We start from the raw sequence: 25,238 nt of genomic DNA on the forward strand, positions 1-25,238 counted from the left end.
TACCAGAAATCAAAGTTGTTTGTTATTTTCTACAAGAATATCATTAAGTACTTTTTATTCCTTATAAATGGAGTCCCGTCAGTGTTTCAGACATGCATATAACCCCACAACCAACCAAGTGTTCAGTCCACACCTATAGTTCATGTTTTCTGCAATTTTTTTTCTAGATCAGTTAAGGAACAGCTACCAGATTGGTTATGACGGCTCCCTTCGCATCATCTATGCCAGTGGTCTGGACTCACATTACCAGACTGAGCCCCACGTTCTGGCCGGCACCGCTAACCCAACAGTTGCCAAAAGAAACATGACTCTGCCTGGCGAAAATGGTCAGAATTTGGTGGAATGGAGATTCCGGAAGGAGCAGGCCCAAGGCAAAGTCAATGTCTTCGGTCGAAAGCTCAGGGTAAGTCAGTGTCAGAGGGTGGTGATGGCTGGCTGGTCCTCTGCCTCATTCAATGGCCTGTCCATGAGAGCGGGCCTGGAACTCACCTGCTCATGCTCAGGGGAACACCTTACCTTACAGCCTGACTCACAGCCAGCCATCAAGCCATCAGATTGCTCATAGTAAAAACCAACTATTTGAGAAAAGGGTTCTCTCAATATAGCTTTGATTAAAAATTAGTTCTTTCCTAGGAAATTAGGATTTTGCATGTAAAATGTGTGAGTCACTCAGTCGTGTCCAACTCTTTGTGACCCGATGAACTATAGCCCACCAGGCTCCTCTGTCCACAAGATTCTCTAGCAAGAATACTGGAGTGGGTCATCATTTCCTTCTCCAGGGGATCTTCCCAACCCAGGGATTGAACCCTGGTCTCCTGCACTGCAGGCAGATTCTTTAGCATCTGAGCTACCAGGGAAGATTTTGCATGTAGGACAGTCCCAGATAGCCTTGATGAAAACTGATTCTTGTTTTACTAATATTACCTTAATAATCTTATGCTTTTCCTTCACCCACTCAGGAGAGGTGACTTCGTAATGACATAGGGATGAGTAAGCATTGACTGAAACATTGCAAGTATTCCAAACCCTAAATATGTATCTTGAAAGACAGGGGCTGGCCTTTGGAAGATGGAGTCTGCCTTTGCATTCTCAATATTTTTAAAGTACAATGTGGGCTTGAGACTTCTCCAGTGGTAGAGTGGTTGGGAATTTGCCTTCCAATGCAGGGATGTGGGTTCTATCCCACATGCCTGCAGCCAAAAAACCAAAACATAAAAACAGAAGCAACATTGTAACAAAAATTCAACAGACTTTAAAAATGATCCACATCACACACACACACAAAAAAGTGTAATGTGGGCACACGGGAGTTAACCAGTGTCAGAACCTACCTCCTCGCTATGAATGAAAAACCCAGACTTACCTTTTTTTTTTTTTTGACTGTGCTGGGTCACTGCTGCGGTGCAGGCTTTTCTTGCTGCAGAGCACAGGCGTTCAGGCTTTAGCAGTGGCAGTGTATGGGCTCAGTATTTGTGCTTTGCAGTCTTTATGAGCGCAGGCTCAGAAGTTGGGGTGCACAGGTTGAGTTGCTCTGTGACATGTAGGATCTTCCCGGATTAGGGATCGAACCCATGTCCCCTGCATTGGCAAGCGCATTCTTAACCATACAGCCACCAGGGAAGTCCCAGGATTACCTTATTTCTATGAGACACGTGCTGACATTGCTGATTGCTAGGGTAAATTGCAGAATGTTCTCTGTGTTGCCTTGCTAGGTGTTTTTATTCCTCCTTTTCATGCTGTGGGCCAGATACAAATAGAAGCAAGCTGTGATTTATGACAGTTGTTCAGTAAAGACAATATAGATTAAGGACTGAAACACAGGTTACTAGGAACCCCCTTCAGGCCACTCTAAACTGAACCTGCTTCATTTTTCCTGTTAGTGAACAGATTTTCGTTTATCAGATAAATGCAGATAACCATTCAATTATTTCCCTTGCCTTTAAAAAAAAAGTTACTCAAAATCAAGGAGAAAGAAGAAAACATGGAGTGTACCATTCGTGTTCTATTAATGGCACCAAAAAATGGTTAAGTTATTAGTATAACAGGCTAACATTATTCACCAGGCCAATACTTCACAGTTAAGAAACAGCTAATACATATTGGCCATTTCCAAGAAATAGAAATGAAGTAAAAAAAAGAATCAGTGCTTAGATACAGGCTATTCAGCTCACAGGTTATATTCCAGTTCCACTTCCACTGCAAGGCAGGGGTTTGGGACTCTTAAATACATAATCTTCTGGAACCAAAGCTGTGGTCCCATCTTACCATCCCCCAGGATGCCCCAGCTCCAGGGCCCTAGACCCAGAGCTCTGGTGCACAGAAGCTGGGGAGGCTTGAGGGGGGTTATCCTGAGAGAGAGGCAAAAAAAGAAAAAAAGAAAAAAACAGAACATCAGAAAGAAGAACAAGATTCGCGGGGAGGTAATGTGATTGAAGGCAAAAGGAGAAGGGGGACAGATGATGAGATGGTTAGATGGCATCACTGACTGACTGGACATGAGTTTGAGCAAGCCCCGGGAGACAGTGGAGGAGAGGAGCCCGGTGTACTGCCGTCCTTGGGGTCGCAGACTTGGACAGGACTTAGTGACTGAACAGCAGCAACGTGATGGGCAAGAAAACCAGCTCCAGGCTCGTTTCAGGGTCACTTGCAGAGGGCCTTGGTCCGTGGCTGGAGCCAGCTTCAGCTCCAGCATTTTCTTCCGCTGAAGCTGCTGGCGTGTCTGCCTGCCGCTGACCAAGCCCCAGCCCCTGCTTCCCTGGGCCACTGCACACTGGAAGCTAGTTCTCAGGCTTTGTCTTACTCTGCCATCCCTAAGGCAGGCGTGGTGTGCCTGTCCACACACACACACGGAGGCACACCTGTACTCAGACACAGGACTTAGTTTATCGAAAGACATAAAGGTCCTGCTCACATTTGTGCTCAAAAAGTATGAGTTCTAGATCAGGCTCCACATCTTACTAAACTATACAGGAAAATTCTAACATCTAACAGACCTAACATCATTTTATCTATATGATAGTATCTGTATCATGAGAGCAATACTATAATATCCGGATATTCGAACATGATGATATAGACATGGTGTGTATATATTCAGTCCTGTCCAACTCTTTGTGACCCCACGGACTGTAGCCCACCAGGCTCTTCTGTCCATGGGATTTCCCAGGCAAGAATACTGGAGTGGGTTGCCATTTCCTCGTCCAGGGATCTTCCTGACCCTGGAGATGGAATCCGTGTCTCTTGCATGTGCTGTATTGGCAGGAGGATTCTTTACCACTGCTCCACCTGGGAAGCCATAGACATGATGTAGATTACCTGTTTTATGGATAAATATAACTGACTGCCTTACCCTGCCACGGTCTCACACAATTGCTACAGAATCAAGTGAGATAATGTGAGAGTCCTTTGAAAACAGAAGGCATGACTACATATTCTGTAACCCTAACCCAGAGAATCTGAACCACAGGCACAAATAGTGGGCATTTAGACCCACACGACAGACGCACAGGAAAGAGCTGGTTAGCTCGCTGGTGAAAACACAGCTGCAAAAGAGGGAAAACCAGGGAAATGCTTTGCCCTGAAAGTGACCACATAACACATGGCCTACTGTTCTTTGAGACAAGCTGGCCTAAGTGCATCCTTTTATTTCCCTTTTACACTGCTTTCCTAGACAGAAAAAGAAATTAATAAGAGCAGAGGGAAAATCCGATGATAAGTCTCTGGTTCTCAGCCTGATTCTAAGGGAGGAAGAGGCCAGCGCACACAGGCATGGGTGTTAGTTTGTTTCTAAATAGCTGACCAACAGTGCCTCGGCGGGCCGTTTCAGAAAATCCAGTATTTGAGAACACCCTGTTCAGTCGCACTGAAAGGAGACTTCCAGCTGATCCGTGTGATGGCGCCAAGATCACAAGGGAAGGTTTCTTATTTTCAAGATAAGCTTGGATGTGCCAACCATGCCTGGTCATTCCACCCCTCTGTGGCTCCTAAGAGAGGAATTCCAGGGAGAAAGAGATGCTCTGAAAATCTGGTTGGAGATTGGGCCGCTCAGGAGGGCATCGCCTCTCTTACCTTTCCTTATCTTCTAGCAGAAAGTGCTTTTTGTTTTGAAGTTATAGGCCTGACCCATGGGTGGGCAGTCAAATATTTATTCAATAAATGAAAGAATGAGAAAGAGCCAGGCTTAAAATATGGATTATGTTATTGCCTTTAGGTCTTTCTGAGAGAGAAGCTGTAGGAATAACACATCCTTGCCAACGTCTGACTGCAGGAAGCAAACCTATCTCTAGATCGAACAGATTACATGGATATAATAGATAGAACACTGGATGCAGTGGCTTTAAAAAAAAAAAAGGCAAAGAGGAGAAAAGGAAAAAATTGTAAAAGAAATGAGCAACGTGAAAAGCATTTTCTGTGAAACTGTATTAAGAGAAAAAGGGGTTGGATATATAGAAATAGCCAGCAGAGGAAATTGTGGAAAAACAGAACAAAGATTTGACAATTCCTTAGCTCACTTGTTTGTACCTACATATTTGTTTTTTTTTTTTTTTAAGGACCTGCATAACAGTTGCTTGTTTTTAATAGTCCTGATTTTTGTCAGTGGTTGAACTTGGAGTCAGCCTTTGATCAATTCCCCAAAATTATAATGGCATCTGAATAATGAAAAGTCACCTTCTAGGGGGTTTCCCTGGTGGTCCAGTGGTTAAGACTTCGCCTTTCAATGCAGGGGCTGTTGGTTCAATCCCTGGTTGGGGAAGTAACATCCTACATACCTCCTGGCCAGAAAACCAAAACATAAAGCAGAAACAATATTGTAACAAATTCAGCAGACCTTAAAAATGGTCCGTGTCAAAAAAAAAAAAAAAAGTAATCTAAGCTTACCCAGAATTCTTATCCTTAAAGGAAAACATTTAGTGAATGAGATGAAAAAGAAATTATCAAAACTTGAAAGCCAAAGTGGTATTTCAAGGCACACCTAGACGTGATAGCTCCGAAGACCGTTATGTAACTCTTACTATGCCTGTCACGTGTGTGTCACATCTGTGTGTCTCACTGTATAATCTGAGCGGCAGGGCCTGGAGGGGGCCATGCAGAGCAGTTGGCACTTCTGACCTGTGGAGGGCACGCAAAACCATCTGCAGACAGTCCACGTTCTAACAAGGACACAGGGAGGCGAGATACTGTCACCCACGTGGCAGACATCTGCATATGATCTGATCATGCCCTGTGTTGTCGGACAGACAGACACTGTTTAACTTGTTTGAGCCTCAGTTTTTCAAGCCTTCCAGAGGGAACAAACTCCCTCCCTCCCGATATCAAAGGGACATTGTGATTAACTGCCACCATTTTTCCATAGAAAAATGGAGATTTTTCTATGCTTAGCTCAAAGAAACGCTGAACATCACAAAGGAATTCATGGTGGCCTCTTACCTAGTCACAGCATTTGCATTCACTGTCATGTAGCTGAAGGTATTTTAACAGCTACATAGGTTTTTCATCTTAGGTGAAGTATACGATGTAACGATGTTTTTAAATGTTATTTATTAAAGGCCTCTGGGGCATGGAACAATGCTAGCCCTTTATGACTGTCAAAACAAGTTTGCAGAATTGCCATGGTTCATACAGGTATAGTTAAGTGGGATTGTGTCACACTGTGTGCAACTGCCAAAGGAGAACGTTAGGGCCTTGGGGGAGGGGGTGGAGATCTGTATTTCTCTAATAATTAATGATGTTGAGCATCTTTTCATGTGCCTCTTGACCATCTGTGTGTCTTCTTTGGAGAGATGTCTATTTAGGTCTTCCACCCATTTTTTGATTGGGTTGTTTGCTTTTTTGATATTGAGCTCCATAAGCTGTTTGTATATTTTGGAGACTAATCCTTTGTTTGTTGTTAGTATCTTCTGAAACGTTACATATTGAATAACAGTGGTTGGTGTCTGGAAATAGTAAGAACAGTGAAAACCTTGGCTTGTGTTGGAGTGTGGAGAAAAACAGCCACATTCTGATTCTTTCCTCATCTCTTCAGTTGGAGGACCCAAGAAAGGCATTGGTCAGGATAAGAGGAAAATGTGAAGTGCTCCCCAGACGTTTGGTCTCGTGCTGTTTCGAGGTGTGTCTGTATGCGGTGCGCTTGCTGTGGCAGCTCACAGGATGGCCGTGTTAGACGCTCTGGACCCAGACGTTTGGTCTCGTGCTGTTTCAAGGTGTTTCTGTATGTGACGCGCTTGGTGTGGCAGCTCACAGGACAGCCGTGTTAGACGCTCTAGACGCTTCAGTGTGGTGTAGTCATAGTCCCAAACCAAGGAGACGAATCGGAAGCCCAGGAGCGGGGCGCAGGCCTGCAAAGAAGGGGTCCCAGACCTGTGTTTTGGCCCTTCTACCGTCGCTAGTCCAACAGTCCTACCAGATCTGCAGGGCAGGTGTTCTGTTATGCTCGATCCAGAGGAAGCACTGTGGAGACGAGGAGGAATCAGGAAGGTGATAAAGATCCGAGATACAAATTAAGGTGAATGCAAGTAACCAAAAAGGTAGGGCAAGGCTGTGGGCCGCACCGTCTGCAGACACTCACTACACGGGCGGTCTTGCTTGGCTGTTCGCAGCCTGAAATAACCCCGAGGAAGGGCAAAGGAGGGCAGACCTAAACACTCTGGGGCTTATGTTTCCCTCTCAAGTCATGATGTGAGAAACACAAGAGCCCTCAGAAACCGTTTAAATTGTGTAAAGCCTCTTCTTCAGGCATCACTTGTGTGCTCAGTCGTGTCCGACCCTTTACGATCCCATGGACTGCAGCCCGCCAGGCTCCTCTGTCCATGGGGATTTCCCAGGCAAGAATACTGCAGTGGGTTGCCATGCCCTCCTCCAGGGGATCTTCCCAGCCAGGGATCGAACCCCAGTCTCCCGCATTGCAGGCACATTCTTTACCATCTGAGCCACGAGGGAAGCTCAGGCATCATAAGTGTGCAAATAAAAGCTGAAGAGCTGAATTCTGCCAGTCCAGTATTGAGTTAATTTGATATCAAATCAAATCTGTAAATTTGTAGACTTCAAAATGTATCTTTGTAACATTAGCCAGTAGCTTCCTTCCAGGGTACACAAAGCATTTGGTAAGCGGTGCCTTCATCAGGCTTTTTCCAAGAGAAGCTTGTAAAGTCTCACAGAATTCACAGAAGGCTGAGCTACTAATCTGCAGACACTTCCACTTGGGAAAACGGAAGCCCAGAAAGCCTTCAGCTGGCGGGTCAGAATCATATAAAATGATAGCTCTGAGAAACTGTTCCAAAGAGAAGGGAAGGGTCAGTATATATGTGACTTTGGAGAAGGGGGAATACAATACATGCAGTCAAGCACATATTTTTCCAGAAGGTTTCTGTTAGTCACAAGGAGCAGACGTCACCATGAAGGAATTTAGTGCTTTTCTAGATATGAGAAGCACTGGGTTCCTGAAATCAGCCCCTGAGAGTGTCTTCCTAAAGACCTGTCCTGCCAGCTTTTCCAGGGCACAGTGTCTCATTTCTGCTCTCCACCCTGAACTCCTTTCAGGAGATGTTGAAGGTCAGAAGCAGAAGTAGCACATGATTTAATCCTTGTAAGAGGTAGATGGCAAATGCCCAGGGTTTCCCTAGGGACTCAGACCATAAAGGATATGCCTGCAGTGTGGGAGATCCAGGTTCAATCCCTGGACTGGGAAGATCCCCTGGAGAAGGGCATGGCAAGCTGTTGCAGTATTCTTGCCTGGAGAATTCCATGGACAGAGGAGCCTGGCAGGCTACAGTCCATGGGGTCGCAATGAGTTGGACATGACCGAGCAACTAACACATACACATGGCAAGTACTAATGTGTAGTTGACACTCCATTCCGACCTCTTTATTTACAGAGAGACGAAACAGACTCTGAGGGCCACAAGCCCAGAGTTGTGCAGCTCCTAGACCCTGTGGGTACGGAAATGGGGCTTTCAGATTCTCGGGTTCCTCCTCCAACGCACACACATACCTATACCAACGCTAACCAGTTGCTCTGTGGTCCAGAGTTGTTTTGTTTTTCCTACATCATGCGTGGGTGCTAAGTGGCTTCAGTCATGTGCGACTCTGTGACCCTAGGGACCGAAGCCCACCAGGCTTCTCTGTCCAAGGGATTCTCCAGAATACTGGAGTCGCCATGCCCTCCTCCAGGGGATCTTCCTGACCTAGGGATCTACAATGACAGAACTGAAAAATTAAGCTCTCCTAACTTCATCCGGGCTCCGCTTTCTCATATGCTGTGGATCATCTCTCTGGACATTTTTCCCCCAAAATCACTTTGCCTTTAGACATAAACTTCTTTTCAGTTGGTATCTTTATCTTTCTGTGGACGTCACAATACTCCCCTTGAAGAGCTAATTGGAAGAGTTCAAATAAAAGCTTAAGGAGTATTTTTTCATGGGTCTTGTTTAATGGCCATGATAGAAGACACAAATGTTTACCCCAGATTTTACATAAATATACATGTATATTTTATAGGTACATAAATATGTATTTACATGTATTGGTGTGTGTGTATGTGTTGTTCATTTGCTCTGTTGTGAACTTTTTGACCCCATGGACTGTAGCCCACCAGGCTCCTCTGTCCATGGGATTTCCCAGGTAATAATATTGGTATGGGTTGTCATTTCCCTCTACAGAGTGTGTGTTTGTGTATAAATGATCAACTGGAGTTGTCCATTTTGAAGGTTCTAGCTAGGACATGGTCAATTAAGGTTAAGATTTTCCCGTTTAACTTGTAACCGTCTGAGCAGTTGAGGAGCATTTCGTTATGGAGAAGCCACCATTATCACAAAGGGGCAGTAGAAAATCAAAGAATGGACTGGCCCTGGCCTTCTGCAAACCCTGTAGATCGTCTATAAAGCAGAATTTAACCAAGGCCACGTGTCCGCCATAGCAACGAACGCCGGCTGGTGTGCACCTTGGATCACAGACAGTAACAGCCAGATGTAGTTGTGGATTCTGAGCAAGGCACAGAGCCCCACGGAGCTCCTAGGACAACATGGGGCTCGATTTGTAAAGTAAGCACGGTGGTCAGACTGTGTAGATGTGGGGGTGAAGGATCTGAAGTCCTTGCCAGTTAACCAGATGCTATCAAAGAAAAAGGCATTCCAAAAAATTGTGACATTTCAGCACTCAGCCCAAAGCGAGGATCGTGTTTGTAACCTCCTGCTATTTAAACTGATTAATAATTTACAGTAATGTGGACTCCAGCTTCTACTTAACTGTTCTTCAAAGGGCTAGAATCACATTTACCACCGTTTTATTTAATGTAGCCATGATTAATCTAGTGAGCAGTTATTTCCCAGTGTCTTCTGGGAGGGCGGGGCTTTGAGTAATCTGCAGCGATGTCAGACTTACCACCTTCCTATCTTCTGAGCAAACTTGAAAGCAAATACATCTCGGCATTTTTCTTATCAGTTGCTTAAGTTTACAAAATTTAATTGAAAGGGTTTTGAACAAACGCCAGGCTGTCTCTCTGCTTAATGAAACCTTTTAAAAGAGCAGTTAATCTACTGCCTTGCACTTGTACCCAAGAAGTTGCTAAATTAATTTACTGACAAAGAGAATCAATCATCATAAATGGTGTTTAAACAATAGCGGGGACCCTGAAGAGTAATAAGGGGCTGGTATTGGGACAGCGTGATTTATTTTGTCATCTTGTTTGTGTTGTACCAGGTTAATGGCAGAAACCTCCTTTCAGTTGACTTTGATCGAACGACAAAGACAGAGAAGATCTATGATGACCACCGTAAATTTCTCCTGAGGATCGCCTACGACACGTCAGGGCATCCGACTCTCTGGCTGCCGAGCAGCAAGCTGATGGCCGTCAATGTCACCTATTCATCCACGGGTCAAATTGCCAGCATCCAGCGAGGAACCACCAGCGAGAAAGTCGATTATGACGGACAGGGAAGGATTGTGTCCCGGGTTTTTGCTGACGGTAAAACCTGGAGTTACACATACTTGGAAAAGGTACGCTGCACCCAGAGAGGGAACATAGGAAAGCAATGATTGGTCTTTTCCAGCATGCAAATTGCCCGGGCACACAGTGGGGAAGGGTGGGGCAGGAGGCGGGGCCACCGGTACTTGACTGAGTTCCATTTACTATTCTGAGCATCCATATGTAAGTCACAGCTATAGAGCACGGAGGAATCTGAGCATCAGCCACGGTGTTTCTCCTTAGTAAAGTTTGGCTCTCGGAGACCCTTTTACATGACTTACGCTGTAAACAAACACCACCACCGCCCACCTGCCAAGCTCATCGGTGGACAACATTCACACATTAGACCTTGAGTTTGTAAGTCATTTGTAAGTCATCTCAGCACGAGCTGTTTTGTTTCAGAAAGCGCCTTACACGTTCGCACAGCTAAAGCTGTCAGGTACGTGTCGTTCCTGGCAGAGCTTCGACGAAACCGTAAAAAGCCCATAGATCCTATTTACGCATCAGTAACCAAAAGAAGCCGTTGCTTAAGCAAGCCACATTTCCGGGCCTCCGGGCCCTCTCCCCTTTCGTCTGCACTGAAAGGGAACCCATGCTTAAGACAGTAACATGCCAGCGAAAAAGATGCAATTACACGTGTGCAGGGCGCCAGGTTTCAGGTAGTGACCAGGGTTAAAAGGGAATGAAAGCAAAAGGAGGAATGGGGAGGACCACCTCCTTGTAATTCCTTTCTGAAAGAGACAGAATCCTGCAGAGAGCATCTTCATGAGGGGTTTCATTCCCCTTTGAGATGAAGGTTCGCCCTGGTTTTGAGTTCAGTGCCTCCCATTGCTCCCAGCGATCCTCTCCGCCAGCAGCCACAGGGCCACGAGGCACAAGTGCCACTCGCGAGCTCAGTCTGCCCTTCCTCGACCGTGCAGAGTGCCCTCTGTCCTCCACACACTCATGCCTGCATCGCTGTCCCCCTCACGCACCCCATCTTGCTCTCCCCCAGAGGTGCTCTGGACCAGCCTCGTGCATGTAGTTCTGCTCAGATAATTCTAGACGGACTGTACACAGACTCCTCTTCCTAAAAGACCTGATCAGGGAACTAAGATCTCTTGGCCAAAAATAAATTAATAAAATAAATTCCCGGACCCCCGACATTGAGAGTAGTGACCGTAATGTGACTGAAAAATCTTTAAAGGGAGCCAAGGGGCATACCATTGATAAGAGCCGCTATCAAAGTGACCCAGCTGTAACAGAGATCACCTTCACGTATCAACAGAGGTCAGAAAAGCCAATGAGCACGTTCTCAGCATCTCTCCCAAATCCCTAAAACCCACCCAAACTATTTCCATTTCCTCACCAGGATAGGCACCCTAAGCCAACATGTATTCATGGCAAAGCAAGTAATATTTTACTACCTACGTGATTCTGCTACTGCTGCTAAGTCGCTTCAGTCGTGTCCAACTCTGTGCGACCCCATAGATGGCAGCCCACCAGGCTCCCCCATCCCTGGGATTCTCCAGGCAAGAATACTGGAGTGGGTTGCCATTTCCTTCTCCAGTGCATGAAAGTGAAAAGTGAAAGTGAAGTTGCTCAGTCGTGTCCGACTCCTAGCGACCCCATGGACTGCAGCCCACCAGGCTCCTCTGACCATGAGATTTTCCAGGCAAGAGTGGGGTACTGGAGTGGGGTGCTGTTGCCTTCTCCATACGTGATTCTAAGTGATTGCCAACAGAGTTCTGTGAATTCAGCAATGGTCCAGGCCTTCCTTGGAAGAACTCAAACCATTAGCAACAAGTCTCAAGACACTGGTCACACAACCTGCACACAAAAATTGCCCCCAGATGTGTCCATGGAGGAGATCTTGCAGAAGCCTGAGTCAGACAAACTGCATTTGAAAAACAGCAGACGATAGGAGAAGCAATAAGCCTAGACAAGGGGTTATGCACTTTTATGTCAAAAGCAAAGAGTACATCCCGGTGTCAGGGGGAGCGAGAGGGGGATCAGCTCCTAATCTGACCATCCACCCAGTTCGGCCACCACTCCATTTGGTCTAACAGGGTTTAGAGGGAGCCTCCCAGAGGAAAGAACCGCCCGCTCTCGTACCACTGCAGAGCTACCAAACCAGCCTCTGGGTTGACCTCTCCCTTGGCCTAATAAACTGTCTTTTGTCATTCTGAAATCACTTGAAGAATAAGCCAAGCTTATATTGAGTCATATATTTATTCACCTCATAACTTAGCACCCAAGCAGTGTATAGCCCAGAAACCATCCTTACTGCACCTAAGAGACAAGTCAGATTTGGTTCTTACAAAAGGAAATTTCAGAATGCAGATTTCATTGTCATTTCAGATGTCATGTAAAGAATTTGCAAACAGAAAACCATCTCTGGATCCCTATTCCTAATGAGAGCATTGACAGCTCTTGTTCACCAAGCCATGAACCAAGCAGAGTTGCTGATGATGCTTTATGTACACACAATCCCTTTAGGGGCTAATTTTATGTCTCTTCTTTATAAAATAAATATTTGGAATGCTTTGCTCCTCCTCCAAGTCCACTGGAAATTCAAGCATGATTTGAATGGCTCTTCCATGAAATGTTTGAGGAAAAGCCACCTTACTAAATAATTGCTAATTATGGACAGGACTGCACTTCCCATATGCTGTTTTCCCCATGAAATATTGTCTTTGAAGCAGCTTTGCTCATGCTTGTATTATGACTTATCCAGATCCATTGACATTCTGCTGCTTGGCTGTGAATGCCCGATACAAAAAAAAAAAAGTCTGATCCTGACAGCCCATTATGAGAGTTGAGGCACTCAGTGCGAAACCGCTGGCAATTAAGCATCCAGGCAAATTAGGCAGGAAATCATTAAGGACAGGGAAGGTCAAGGAGAACTCAATTAAAACAAAAATCATTTTCTCAGGCGGACTATTTTTCCGTCCTTGTGGTCACTACATCTACTTTTACTTCCCGCCCCCTCATTCGCAAATATCGGCTAATGGCATGCTCTCTCTTTGCAGTCCATGGTGCTTCTGCTCCATAGCCAGCGGCAGTACATCTTTGAATACGATATGTGGGACCAGCTCTCTGCCATCACCATGCCCAGCGTGGCTCGCCACACCATGCAGACCATCCGCTCCATCGGCTACTACCGCAACATATACAACCCCCCGGAGAGCAACGCCTCGGTCATCACCGACTACAATGAGGAGGGGCTGCTTCTGCAGACGGCTTTCCTGGGGACCAGCAGGAGGGTCTTATTCAAGTATCGAAGGCAGACCAGGCTCTCGGAGATCTTATACGACAGTACGCGGGTCAGTTTCACCTACGATGAGACGGCGGGAGTCCTCAAAACGGTAAACCTCCAGAGCGATGGTTTCATTTGCACCATTAGATACAGGCAGATCGGCCCCCTGATTGACAGGCAGATCTTCCGCTTCAGCGAAGATGGGATGGTGAACGCGAGATTCGACTACAGCTATGACAACAGTTTTCGGGTGACCAGCATGCAGGGTGTCATCAATGAGACTCCCCTGCCCATCGATCTCTATCAGTTCGATGACATTTCGGGCAAAGTGGAGCAGTTTGGAAAATTTGGCGTCATCTATTACGATATTAACCAGATCATTTCCACAGCTGTCATGACTTACACAAAGCACTTTGATGCCCACGGCCGCATCAAGGAGATTCAGTATGAGATATTCAGGTCCCTCATGTACTGGATTACAATTCAGTATGACAACATGGGTCGGGTAACCAAGAGAGAGATTAAAATAGGGCCCTTCGCCAACACCACCAAGTACGCTTATGAGTATGACGTCGACGGACAGCTCCAGACGGTCTACCTGAATGAAAAAATCATGTGGCGTTATAACTACGACCTGAATGGGAATCTCCATTTACTGAATCCGAGTAGCAGCGCGCGGCTGACCCCGCTCCGATACGACCTGCGAGACAGGATCACCCGGCTGGGTGACGTTCAGTACCGGTTGGATGAGGATGGTTTCCTGCGCCAGAGAGGCACCGAGATCTTCGAGTACAGCTCCAAGGGGCTTCTGACCCGCGTCTACAGTAAAGGTAGCGGCTGGACGGTGATCTATCGTTACGATGGCCTGGGAAGGCGCGTGTCCAGCAAGACCAGTCTGGGACAGCACCTGCAGTTTTTCTATGCGGACCTCACTTACCCGACCAGAATTACTCACGTCTACAACCACTCGAGTTCAGAGATCACCTCCCTCTATTATGATCTCCAAGGACATCTCTTTGCCATGGAAATCAGCAGCGGGGATGAATTCTACATCGCGTCGGACAACACAGGGACACCCCTGGCTGTTTTCAGTAGCAACGGGCTTATGCTCAAACAGATTCAGTACACCGCCTATGGTGAGATCTATTTTGACTCCAATATTGACTTCCAGCTGGTAATTGGATTTCACGGTGGCTTGTATGACCCACTCACAAAATTAATCCATTTTGGAGAAAGGGATTATGACATTTTGGCAGGACGGTGGACAACACCTGACATAGAAATCTGGAAAAGAATTGGGAAGGACCCAGCTCCCTTTAACCTGTATATGTTTAGGAATAACAACCCAGCAAGCAAAATCCATGATGTGAAAGACTACATTACAGGTAAGCAGAATTGTTTTTCCTTTCCAAGTACTGAGTTAATCATTGAATCCATAAAATAACTGCTGGGGCTTTAACTTGATGCCTTCCTCCTGCAAAATCAAATGTCTTTAAAAAAAAAAAAATTGAATGTCTAATGTTTTCAATGAAACCAAAGGAGAAACCAATAGAGGGACACTAGGACATAGTCTGTTACTTCCTATTCTGCCAGCCAGCACACAAGACCACAGTTTTCCTGAAATGACATGGAATCTAGGCATGCTGTTTGAAGGGAAGGGACATGGCGGGGGGGGGGGGGTGGACATGACCTTGAAGCCCCCAAACTGGAGTTCCAATCTGAATGCCTCTCCAACAACAGGTCATGTGCCTTTTAAACAAGTCACATGACTTTATGAGTCTGTTTCTGCAACAATAAAATGGGGACAGCAATCCTACTTTGTGGTATAAAATACAATAACATGCAATTCTGCTTTAAGTAGTAGTGGAAAAAAAGTGAAAGTGTTAGTCACTCAGTGGTGTCCGACTCTTTGGACCACCATGGACTGTAGCCCACCAGGGTCCTCTGTCCATGGGATTCTCCAGGCAAGAATACTGGAGTGGCTAGCCATTCCCTTCTCCAGGGAATCTGCCCTACTCAGGGATCAAACCCAGGTCTCCTGCATTGCAGGCAGATTCTTTACCATCTGAGCCACCAGGGAAGCCCAAGCAAAACTCTAGTTCTCTGTAATAACCTTCATTACTCTTTATTGAGGTGACACTGCTTTATGACATTGTATGTTTCATGTGTACAACATTGTTTCTACTTCTGTATACACTATAGTGTGCCATCCAAAACTTATTCAACATCTGTCACCGGAGAGCTGGTGCCCTTAATCCACTGTGTCCTCCCCCCGGGTAGCCACTACTACTCCAGTCTCTACTGCATGCTTGGTTTGATCGTTTGTTTCAGAGGAATTAGGGAAATACCCTGGGGGTCCAATGGTTAAGACTCTACACCTTCGCTGCTGGGGGCCCGGGGTTCAATCCCTGATCAGGAAACTAAGATCCCACACACCATGTGGTGCAGCAAAAAAAAAAAGTTATACGAGTGAAATCACACAGTATTGGTCTTTCTCCATCTGACTTACTTCACTTTGCATAATACCCTCAAGATCCATCCCTGTTGTTACAAATGGCAAGATTTTATTTTTTGCAACTAACATTCCATTGTGTGTGTACCTATGTATAGACATACACCGATTCTTCCTTATCCATCATCTATGGATAAGCACTTAGGGCGTTTCCTTATCTTGACTATTGTAAGAATGCTGCAGTGAACACAGAGGTGTGTGTATCTTTTCGAATTAGTGTTTTTGCATTTGGGGGATAACTAGCCAGAAGAGAGACTGTTGGATCACATGGTAATTCGGTTCTTAGCTTTGTGAGGAGCCTCCATCCTGCTTTCCTTGGTGGCTGCACAAGTTTACGCTCCCACCCACAGTCCACAGGGCTTCCCTTCAGCGAGCAGAGATCTCCACGCATCCTCGGCCCCAGGGACGCTGAGCCCTTCTGTTTCCACTTTGTTCCTGAGTTACACTGCCATAATTAACCCCCTTGTTTATGCTTCCTAGAAGAAGGTTATTCCCCATTTTCTTTTTCTATGTTTGGTTTGGTTTGGGGTTTTCTGTTTTGTTTTGCCTCGTGTTTTGCTCCATCTGGCTGTCTCTCTCCTTGTTCAATATTTGAAGCATGCCAGGATGTTCTGTCTTCTCAGTTCTCAGTACAGCTCTCAAAATACTGCCCCTGTTCATTTCACATCTGCTTCCCGCTTCCGCAGACTGTCTCCAGCTTCGCCTAGCTCTCTCCCCCACGAACCCGCTCCAAGTCCCTGCTGTCAGCATCCTGACTCAGCAACACCCAAATGGGTATTCTCCTTCAGGGTTCCCCAGTACACATCTGCATTCATGTTCCAATATCTGGGCACTAACCTTCAACATGTTAAGAGCCTCTGATTTCTCACTGCTTCACAGACAGCGTTCATAGTAGGAGTACCTCTAACCCCATTCAAAAATTTTCTCTAAAACATAAACCATGCCCCCCCCAATCTTATGCTCATGTGTGCACACGCACACATATATCACTTCTCTCCTATGCAACGAACTTGGGATTTTTCTCTCTCCACCGCCACCACCACCAGCCCTCCATTTAAAATAGGGATGGGACTTCCCTAGTGGTTGAGCAGTTTAGAACTTGCCTCGCAGTGCAGGTGACTCTGGTTCGATTCCTGGTCGGGGAAGCAGGATCCTGCATGCCATGGCACAGCTAAGTCCTCTTGGCATAACTAGACAGTTCAGGCCACAGTGAAGGATCTTGAGTGCCACAACTAAGACCAAATAAATAAATATTGGCCAAATAAATATTTTTTAATTTAAAAAAAAAAAGAGGGAGCATACCACTAAGTTTATAGCCTATATGATGCCTGCAGAAAGGGACCTGCCAGCCTGACAGAGACGTGTGAGTTGGTGCCCTGGAGAAGGAATCAGGGAGCAAGTGACCTCCATCATTCCAACAAGCAGTCCCCCACTGCTTATTTAAGAGGTGTTGACAGTGGCTGCCCGAGAGGCTGGCAACCCACCGCTCCTGAATTCATCCTCTCCTAGCAACATGGACGCCAGGAAATGCCACAGCAGCATTTTTTGAAAAACATCAAAAGAGAGATGGAACAGCATAAAATATATTAGGTGAAATGCAATTTCAAATTTTCCAGCAATGTGCTTAATATATAAAATAATCTACACCCAACTGTACTCATAAAGCTGTAAGCCTGCTGAGTAGTTCTGTAACAGTATAACCTCCAGAATAGAATAAAAGCTTTATTCTCAGTGTAATGGCTTTTGGAGTCACATGGCAATATTTTAAAATACCATCTTAAAGGTTTCCAGCTTCTCTCCCTTAAAAGTTTGTCTCCACCTGTGTGCAGTGAGCCTTTGAAGTCAGAACTGATGGGAATCAGAACTTCCGTGCCCTCGGCCAGCTTTTGGCATTCATCTTTGATTAAGAGTTGACTGTTGATTTTCATACACTCGATGAGGGGTTTTTATTAATAGAAAATGGGTGGTGGAAACTTGCATATCCTTGGGCAGCTACTTTGGAATGCTAATAACACAGGACTTCTAGTTAAGACCAGCCTTCACTAACTACAGATGTCATTTGTGTTCAACAACCATGTCTCTTTCACACTGCTAAGGCATTGTTATTCAACTTCTTTTTTAAAACACTATTACCAGCACGGGTTGCAGCTTCCCAGGTGGGACTGGGTACCCATCTGTCTAAGTGAGTCTCTATTATCCACACTGTCAGTAGCCCTTGCCTCACTTCTTTCTGCTACTGAAGTTATTTTTACCATGTCTGAAAATAGTGTTTTTAATTGTAGGGCAGAGGCAAACAGGAGCTCTTGCTCAGGTTATCATTTGTGAAGGTGGGATTTTCAGGTAAGGCTCTCAGTGTCGGAAAGCACAAAGTGAACTCAGAAGTCTTTCATTTTGGACCTTCTTTTCCTAGATGTTAACAGCTGGCTGGTGACCTTTGGCTTCCATCTGCACAATGCTATTCCTGGATTCCCTGTCCCCAAATTTGATTTAACGGAGCCTTCTTACGAACTCGTGAAGAGTCAGCAGTGGGATGATATACCGGTAAGAGACAAAAAGCGAAACTGTGAAGGGTGACAAAGTGCTTGCTTGTGCCTTGTAGTCCCCTGTTTAATCAGACTCCCTGGGTACCAAAGACCGTTTTTTTTTTGGTTTTTTTTTTGACTCAGGAAAGAAAGCACCACTTCTGTCTTGCATTTCTGTTCAGCAGACCAGGGGCCTGTGAAACAGGCTTCAGTCTGCTTTTAGTGATGCTAATAAAAACAGAGTGACATTATCAAACAGTAATAAAATATGAAAGCTCATTGTTGAGTGCAGGGCTTCTACAGAGAACCCCAGGAATGCACATTTATAAGATTCGGGACCTTAAGGCAAAGATGCAATAAACAGGAGGACAGGGAATTCATGTTACAAATTAGCAGCTCACAAACAATGCCACAGAGTTCCACTTCTTTAAAATGTTAGCCATGTTTTCAAGGGAAAAAGATTAAAAATAAAATGGCCTCCGGTAAAGCTCCACCTACCACTAGGTGTTTATGGAATTTTCCTGAAACTAACAGACCAGGAGGCCTGGAACTTTTCTGAGAAATAAAAGGAGAAAGAATGGAAAATTGCGAAATCAAAGCTGCCATTTCACAAAACTTTTTAATTCCCACCATTCAGAGATCAGAAAGGAATGCAACAACAAAATATCAGAATTTCTAGCTTAAAGCAAAAATAATTAAAGATCAAGAAACTGGGTTACCCCATAATGATAAGAAGAGAGCAACAGTGTTTCTTAGAAAGATTAATTTCCCCCCTTGAGCTATTTCCTATAATCTCAATGAACTCAAAACGAAAAGGCAAGCCTGGCTAAAACACACATACCTGTACACACAAAGCCAATACCTCTGCTTTCTGGTACATATCTCATACTTAAAAGCAATTCCTTTCTCAGATGTCACCTTCACATTTAAAGGCAAAACCCATTCAGGTTCCGGGACCTGGGAGCCATTTTAACATTTCTAATTGCAAATATACCTGCACTGATCAAGTGCCATGAAGACATCCCTCAGTTTGCTAATGCCTTTGAGCACTTAATAATTGCAGATGACTTTCCAACATGTCTGAAAACACTTAAGTCATACTGTACAAATGGACTTGCCAACTTTTTTCCTAGGCAGCCTTTTCCATACAATTCAGGTTCTCTGTCATGAGAAGTGCACCATAAGGACAGCTTAGGGAGTCGCCAGCAAAGACATCAAGGATGCCTGGAGAACAGAAAACAAATGTGTCTTTCACCGCTGCAAACAAAACACGTGCTTCCAATTGGGGAAAATGCTGGCCAGACGAACATCTGGTAGTCTAAGAGATGCTTGAGTTAAGATGCCCCCAATTTAAAACCCTTGTGAATGCAGAAGGCCCACTCTCCCTCAGTCTGCAAAAAACAAATGTTTTCCTAAAGCGATAAACACTCGTTGACAGCTGTCCCCCTACTGTGCGTTCATCCTGGCCCATTGCAGTCCGTCAGTTATACAGTCAAATTCAGCTGAAAGCTCTGTTCACCGGGAGACAGTACAGAGTTTACCTAAATTAAAGCACACGCCTGCAAGTAAATTAAAAGCATGTGCTTTAAAGTGGGACTTTAGCTTAAAGTGGGACTGGGTGATCCAACTGGAGCCCCCCCCCCCCCGGCTTTGCAACCTTCCTCTGCATTTTGGCGCTTTCTCACCAGCCTCCCATGGAGAAAGCTGCTGGGATGGACCATCTGGTAAGCTGGTTCCCCAAATGGGGTGAGCCTGGGAAAAGGGTATCTAGAAACAGAAAGAGAAAAGGCAAACACCTGAATATTTTGCCCACCTTCATGTGTGCGGACTGTCGCTTCAGTCTTGTAGCTGCTTTGCAACCTTTTGGACTGTAGCCCACCAGGTTCCTCTGTCTGTGGGATTCTCCAGGCAAGAACGCTGGAGTGGGTTGCCATGCCCTCCTCCAGGGGATCTTCCTGGCACACGGATCTGAACCCAAGCCTCCTGCAATTCCTGCACTGCATGCGAATTCCTTACCACCGAGCCACCAGGGAAGCCCCTTTCACCCTCATTAGAAACTCAAAAGCTCTCGACACATACATCATGGAGTTACCTCTTTTTACTTTTCAAAACATATTGGGATCAACTTGAGGGCAGCGGGGTCTTGAGTGCATTCCTCCCCCCAGGGTTTTTTAGCCTTTTCATTTCTAAAGAACCTGCTGCTGCTGCTGCCAAATCGCTTCAGTCGTGTCCGACTCTGTGCGACCCCATAGACGGCAGCCCACCAGGCTCCCCCGTCCCTGGGATTCTCCAGGCCAAGAACGCTGGAGTGGGTTGCCATTTCCTTCTCCAGTGCATGAAAGTGAAAAGTGAAAGTGAAGTCACTCAGTCGAGCCCGACTCTTAGGGACCCAATGGACTGCAGCCTACCAGCCTCCTCCGTCCATGGGATTTTCCAGGCAAGAGTACTGGAGTGGGGTGCCATTGCCTTCTCCGTCTAAAGAACCTACTGAGGTTTTAATCAGCAACCCCCCGCCCCGGCCCCGTTCCCCCGCATTTCATTTCTGCCCAGAACTGGAGCACCGCCTGGAAGCCTGGCTCCCTGGGGCCAGAAGAGCCCGACTGTTCTCTAACCCATCCTGTGGGTCTGTTTCTCTCTGCAGCCCATTTTTGGAGTCCAGCAGCAAGTGGCGAGGCAGGCCAAGGCCTTCCTGTCCCTGGGGAAGATGGCCGAGGTGCAGGTGAGCAGGCGCAAAGGCAGCAGCGCGCCGTCGTGGCTGTGGTTCGCCACGGTCAAGTCTCTGATCGGCAAGGGCGTCATGCTGGCCGTGAGCCAGGGCCGCGTGCAGACCAACGTGCTGAACATCGCCAACGAGGACTGCATCAAGGTGGCGGCCGTGCTCAACAACGCCTTCTACCTGGAGAACCTGCACTTCACCATCGAGGGCAAGGACACGCACTACTTCATCAAGACCAGCACGCCAGAGAGCGACCTGGGCACTCTGCGGCTGACCAGCGGCCGCAAGGCGCTGGAGAATGGCATCAACGTGACCGTGTCACAGTCCACCACCGTAGTCAACGGCAGGACTCGCAGGTTCGCCGACGTGGAGATGCAGTTCGGGGCGCTGGCGCTGCATGTGCGCTACGGCATGACCCTGGACGAGGAGAAGGCGCGCATCCTGGAGCAGGCGCGGCAGCGCGCGCTCGCCCGGGCCTGGGCGCGCGAGCAGCAGCGCGTGCGCGACGGCGAGGAGGGCGCGCGCCTCTGGACGGAGGGCGAGAAGCGGCAGCTGCTGAGCGCCGGCAAGGTGCAGGGCTACGACGGGTACTACGTACTCTCGGTGGAGCAGTACCCCGAGCTGGCCGACAGCGCCAACAACATCCAGTTCCTCCGCCAGAGCGAGATCGGCAAGAGGTAACCCCCGGGCCAGCGGCAGGGAGGCGCGCGCCGCCGCCACCACCCCTGCGGGGACCGAGCCGGCGGGGCGCCACTTGCCCCTCCAGCCCCAGCACCGCCCCATTCCCCCACCTCTGCTCAGATCTGTCTGTAGCACAATCCGAGGGGGACTCTCCGGCACCGAAGAGCCTTTCGGGAGACTCAGACTGCTATTTTAAAAAAATCCACACAAAAAAAGAAAACAAAAGACTTCCTTCTGAATGACCTTAAAAGGTGATCGGCTTTAAAGAATATGTTTACATATGCATATCGCTGCACTCAGTTGGACTGAAAGTATTCCAAGGAAAAACAGATCATTAAAGAAAGTGGCCCAAACCTTTTGCTTCTGGGCCATCTTGTTCTCTGAGGCACTGTATCTGACGAAGGTAGAAAGGCATACAGTGTTTCCAGGTATTACCGTTGTCGACCTTTGCTTACAAGAAGTAGTATCTCTGCATAGGATGTGATAAATATCTGTTAATTTTAAAATGTGGGGCAAAGTTACTGTTTCTAGACAACCCAACTGCTTTCCCTGTGCTGGTTTGTAAAAGGACATTGGCACACGTGACTTCTGCTGCCAGGGCGGGGATTTCTAAGGAATTTTACAAGTGGTTTGCCTTGGGGGGAAGAAAACTGGCAAATAGAACCCTTGTCACTGATAAGCAAAGGAAACCCTGATTTTTTTGTAAATTATGTGAGACAAGTTGTTTATGGATTTTTATATGAATTACAATTTACTGTACATCAGATATTAGTCTCAGAGGAGTTAATTTATGTAAAGTGTTTAAAAAGTTTATACTTAAAAAATAAAACGATAAAAACATGTGAACTGTGTGATTTTTTTAAAAGGATTGCACCTTTTGTTATCTGTTATAGCTGTACAGTATAAATTATTATATTGTAGAGATATAACGACTTATGCCTATAATGTCCAGAAGTGTTAATATTTTTGTATTAGGTTGAAAAAAAAAAAAACGTGCAACTTTCTATCACTAGATGGATAGACTGTGCGATCCTCTGTGGGTGGCTAATCAGAGACCTTTTCTCCTCCTCCTCTTTTTCATCAGGCCAGTGTCCTCAACCTTTACCAGCTAAGAGGCACGGTAGAAAACAAAGGCTGGTGGAATGTAACGGAAGCCACGAAACACAAACCCCAAAATACATAAAACAGCGCAGGAGGCACTGTCCCTCTCTCCGCCCCTTAAAAAGTCTATGGGGAGTTGATACCATTAACCCCAGGGTTTTACTGTTACCTTCCTGGAAGCCTCTTTTCATGATGGAGGCGCAAGAGCCCCATCAGATGCTTTGTGAGCGGGAAAGGAGCTGATGTAGTCAGTCGTCACCTTAAACATGTCTTCAGATCTCGGCAAGCTAGCAGAAACTGAGCAGCGTGAGACATCCAGACAGGGAAGGTCAGGGTCACTCAGCTAGTCTCGAGTTTGGGCCCTCAGGTCACAAAGAGGGACATAAAGGGGAGATCAAAAGCTCCTGTAAGCCCAGACGACCCAGCCAGCTCGGAGCTGGTTTGAATGGCAGCCTCTGCTCTGTCTCGGGGAAGCTGGGGGTGGCGGACCCGCTAGAAGTGAACTGAGAGCCGTGCCCTCCTGCCGCCCGCGTGCCGGCACGCCAAGCATCTGCACTTCCTTGCGGCTCAGCCACTCTGGCACGTCTCTTTCGTGAGCACTAAATTCAGCCACAAAAATATTTTTAGAAAACCTTTCTCAGTTCATCGAGCTATAGTACACACTGTTTTCCTCTATGTACAATGGTGATAAAACTTAGCAAGTGAACATGTCGTAAATATAAAGGTTCAAGTGATGTATTGAAAATTAATTTTCTAACTGCTTTGTATGTATCACATACTCTAAATTGCACAGTAGGCGTGTTTATTAAACAGATGGGCTGGGAAAGTTTCAAAATAGCTACTGAACTTACAGTATCAGTGCTATTACTGTCTTCGTGTATTTGGTAGAGCATACCGAAGTAATTAATCTTCTAATGAATGCTGATATTTTATTAGAATGAAAGCACAGATTAGCAGTAATATTTTTTATCCTGGAAATCCTCTGGCGAGTATTATGAAGCCCCAGTTTAGACAACTCTGAGATTTCAAACCACACAAACATGGCTCTGTTTTACATTTTATTTTCTAACTGTTAACTTAGGTGTTTGCAGTTCTGTTCCATGGCATTTCTGCAGGGCTGTATTTAGCATGCTGTAAGTACTTTTGGTTGAAATAGGCTCTGAGTCTACATTCTCAGAAATATTTCAGATGTATTGACCACGAAAAAAGCTTGTACCACATGATGGAAGTGAAGTCATAACCTTATCCTCCTCTTGACGTGGACTGGTCCTTCACACTGGCACCAATAAATAACAGATTTGGAGTCTTCTCCTGGTGCTTATTTTAGGTGAAGTCAAATCAACCCAATTAGTGTCTTGTTAGTGGGTATAATGAGCCTATTTCTTTCTAAAAAGACTTGTGATCTGGACATGCTTTTACAAGAAATAGTGACCTTGGGGAATATGTAAACAAAAGACCTTTTTCTAAGAGTTGGGAGGGTGGGAAGCGGGCTGTATAATGAAAAGAATTAGCTTACAAAAAAAGAAATTGATATTCAAAGTATTTTAGGCAAAGCCAGTCAAAATGCTTTCATGATATTTTGAGATGTAAATTTTGTCTGATTTGTATTGTTCTTTTCATTTGCCTTCTTAACTTTATATGTGACCTGAATTTTCCATAACTTGATGACTATAGATTGCATCTAGGCATTCCAATAAAAGCCAACCCAATGTGTGTGTGTTTTATATATATTTTTTAAAAATATCTTGGGCTAGCCAGGATTCCTTTTGTGTTTTGGGGGTGGAAGATGCAAACAGATGCAGTTGTTGGGGTATTGATTCCTCTGCAACCCAGTTGATCATACCTTTTATTTTCTTTTCTAATTGTGGTGTCCGCTGGCCAGACAGCCTGTTCATCAGTGTGCAATTCACAGAAAACTCTTTCCATGGCCTACTTTAGAAAAAACGTTAAATGTACCCTTACAAAGCCAAACCTTATCACCGTGAAGAAGGAGGAAATAGATGCTGCCCATTACTCCTTGAGAGCAGGCCCCGTTCCTGTGATCCTGGCAATAAGTGCTTAATTAAAACACTTGATTAGAATAATCAGTTTGGGCCTGATAGTCTCCTAGCCTCCTGGAGATGTCTAAATCTACATATAGACCGCCTGATTAGGGGATGCTTAGATCAGCAGTTTCAGCCTGGCCGGCCAAGGCTTTGATTTTAGTCTGAAAAGGCAGGCTTCATCATACTTGCTTTGTAGTGACAACCTCAACCTGATAACATGTTGATCCAGGAAGAATCAGGTCACTCCACTCAGCCAAAGGGTCTATTTTTTTTTTCTCCTCTTATTAGAGATTAACCCTCAAATGGGGGGGGGTGCACAAAAACACAGGCGAATTGCTGCTTTCATTTTCCACACCGCTTTCCCCAGAGGTCACGTCTGAATGAATGCAAAGAAAAATGTAGGTGAAAACTGTTTCTTTGTAGCAGAATTTTCTGGGCATGGAATATGCAGCTGCACCTCCTGTG

The 25,238-nt window shown here is 45.8% G+C and overlaps 1 protein-coding gene across 1 annotated transcript in view; it reads left to right on the plus strand.

The window, feature by feature from the left end:
* The window catches only part of TENM3 (teneurin transmembrane protein 3), a 185,766-nt gene extending 161,325 nt beyond the window's left edge, over positions 1-24,441 (plus strand). Inside the window, exons 23-27 of the mRNA XM_040242877.1 lie at positions 168-403; positions 9,694-9,990; positions 12,970-14,581; positions 18,119-18,249; positions 20,872-24,441. Coding sequence (XP_040098811.1) covers positions 168-403; positions 9,694-9,990; positions 12,970-14,581; positions 18,119-18,249; positions 20,872-21,627 — 3,032 coding nt within the window. The 3' untranslated portion in view covers positions 21,628-24,441. The remainder of the gene's footprint in view (positions 1-167; positions 404-9,693; positions 9,991-12,969; positions 14,582-18,118; positions 18,250-20,871) is intronic.
* The last annotated feature ends 797 nt before the right edge of the window (positions 24,442-25,238 follow it).

Source organism: Oryx dammah, unplaced genomic scaffold (assembly GCF_014754425.2).
Source record: "Oryx dammah isolate SB20612 unplaced genomic scaffold, SCBI_Odam_1.1 HiC_scaffold_7, whole genome shotgun sequence".
In the NCBI taxonomy this organism is placed as follows: Eukaryota; Metazoa; Chordata; class Mammalia; order Artiodactyla; family Bovidae; genus Oryx; species Oryx dammah.